The sequence below is a fragment of the Loa loa genome (assembly GCF_000183805.2).
Source record: "Loa loa unplaced genomic scaffold supercont3.503, whole genome shotgun sequence".
Lineage (NCBI taxonomy): Eukaryota > Metazoa > Nematoda > Chromadorea > Rhabditida > Onchocercidae > Loa > Loa loa.
This window is the reverse complement of record NW_018108683.1, coordinates 37,423-38,492: the sequence shown is the minus strand read 5'-3', so window position 1 is coordinate 38,492 and position 1,070 is coordinate 37,423. Positions and strand designations below refer to the sequence as shown.

Genomic DNA, 1,070 nt, shown 5'->3' with positions numbered 1-1,070 from the left:
AAGCAGTTAGAGCAGAATGACATTCAGGATGTCTACTGTTCGCATTATCAAGCATGGTTCTGATGTTTTCCAGTACGCGAGTGTCAATTTGTGTACAGCTTTGAGGACAGGTGTACGCCTTTGTCTTTTTGTCTTTGTTCAACAACATCTGCTGATCCGTTGGCTGCAGTTAGCCATTCGGGTGGAGATGGAGATGAGCTTTATTTAAGCCACTTTTTCTAGGCCCTTCTCCTATGGAGCAAGCAGTGCTTTCCTTGGGAAAAGTGGCTTGGTCGTTCATGATGTTGCCGAGCGACCGTTATCTCTGAAGTCAATCTCAAGCAATTAATATCCTGAACCGCCTGCACGCAGAGTTGGATCTGCAGCTTCCAGTGCATCCTATCAGCTGCCGTTCCATTTCTCGTCTGTTGTTACAGGGCTTTACAAAAGCGGGTTTATCCTTCGAACCTGCACAGAGGATTTTTTAGGTGTGGCGTAGCATGCGCGGAACTGGCCCCTTACTCTTAAAGTTTATCTGTAAGGGCCTAGCGAGCTTGGATGGTGACAGCGAAGTCTTCAGGGCATAAGTTTAGTTAGAGTATTCTTATTTGAGATGGATGGCCTTACAAGCTAAGCGATCTCCATCTGCTCCGGTTTGGAGTTGTCTTTCTCCCAGGACAGTTGCCGGAAGTCTAGCGAATCCATCCTGCCTGTAAAAACATTTTATCTGGCTCTTCAGTTCAGTACCGGAGGTATTTACCACTGCCAATATAGCTCGCAACCTCATAAGGGCACGCAAGCTTCTCTCTTGCGACAAGGAGTGACCATGGAGATTAAAGTAATAACTTATAATTTCATATGCTAATTTCATTGACGACAAAGTACCATAATTCCGCCCTCTGTGTCTTGTGGAACAACTAAGTAACAGCTTTAATGATACTTTATTTCGGTAGTAAAAAGGTAATGTCACTGAAACCCTTGCTTACCAAACCAATTTGCAATTAGACGCGATGAATAATGATAAAAAAGGATTATAAAAAAGATGAAGCTGGGAAGCGGATTTGTTAACTGCAGTGCCAAATTGAAAGACC

General features: G+C 43.8%; 1 protein-coding gene across 1 annotated transcript; it reads left to right on the top strand.

The window, feature by feature from the left end:
• Positions 1-28: 28 nt before the first annotated feature.
• LOAG_10034 (hypothetical protein) lies at positions 29-308 on the top strand (the record flags this gene model as incomplete). The annotated part of the gene is made up of 2 exons (XM_003145559.1): positions 29-158; positions 223-308. The coding sequence occupies 2 exons, from the start codon at positions 29-31 to the stop codon at positions 306-308; spliced, it is 216 nt and encodes a 71-aa protein (XP_003145607.1).
• Positions 309-1,070: the final 762 nt, after the last annotated feature.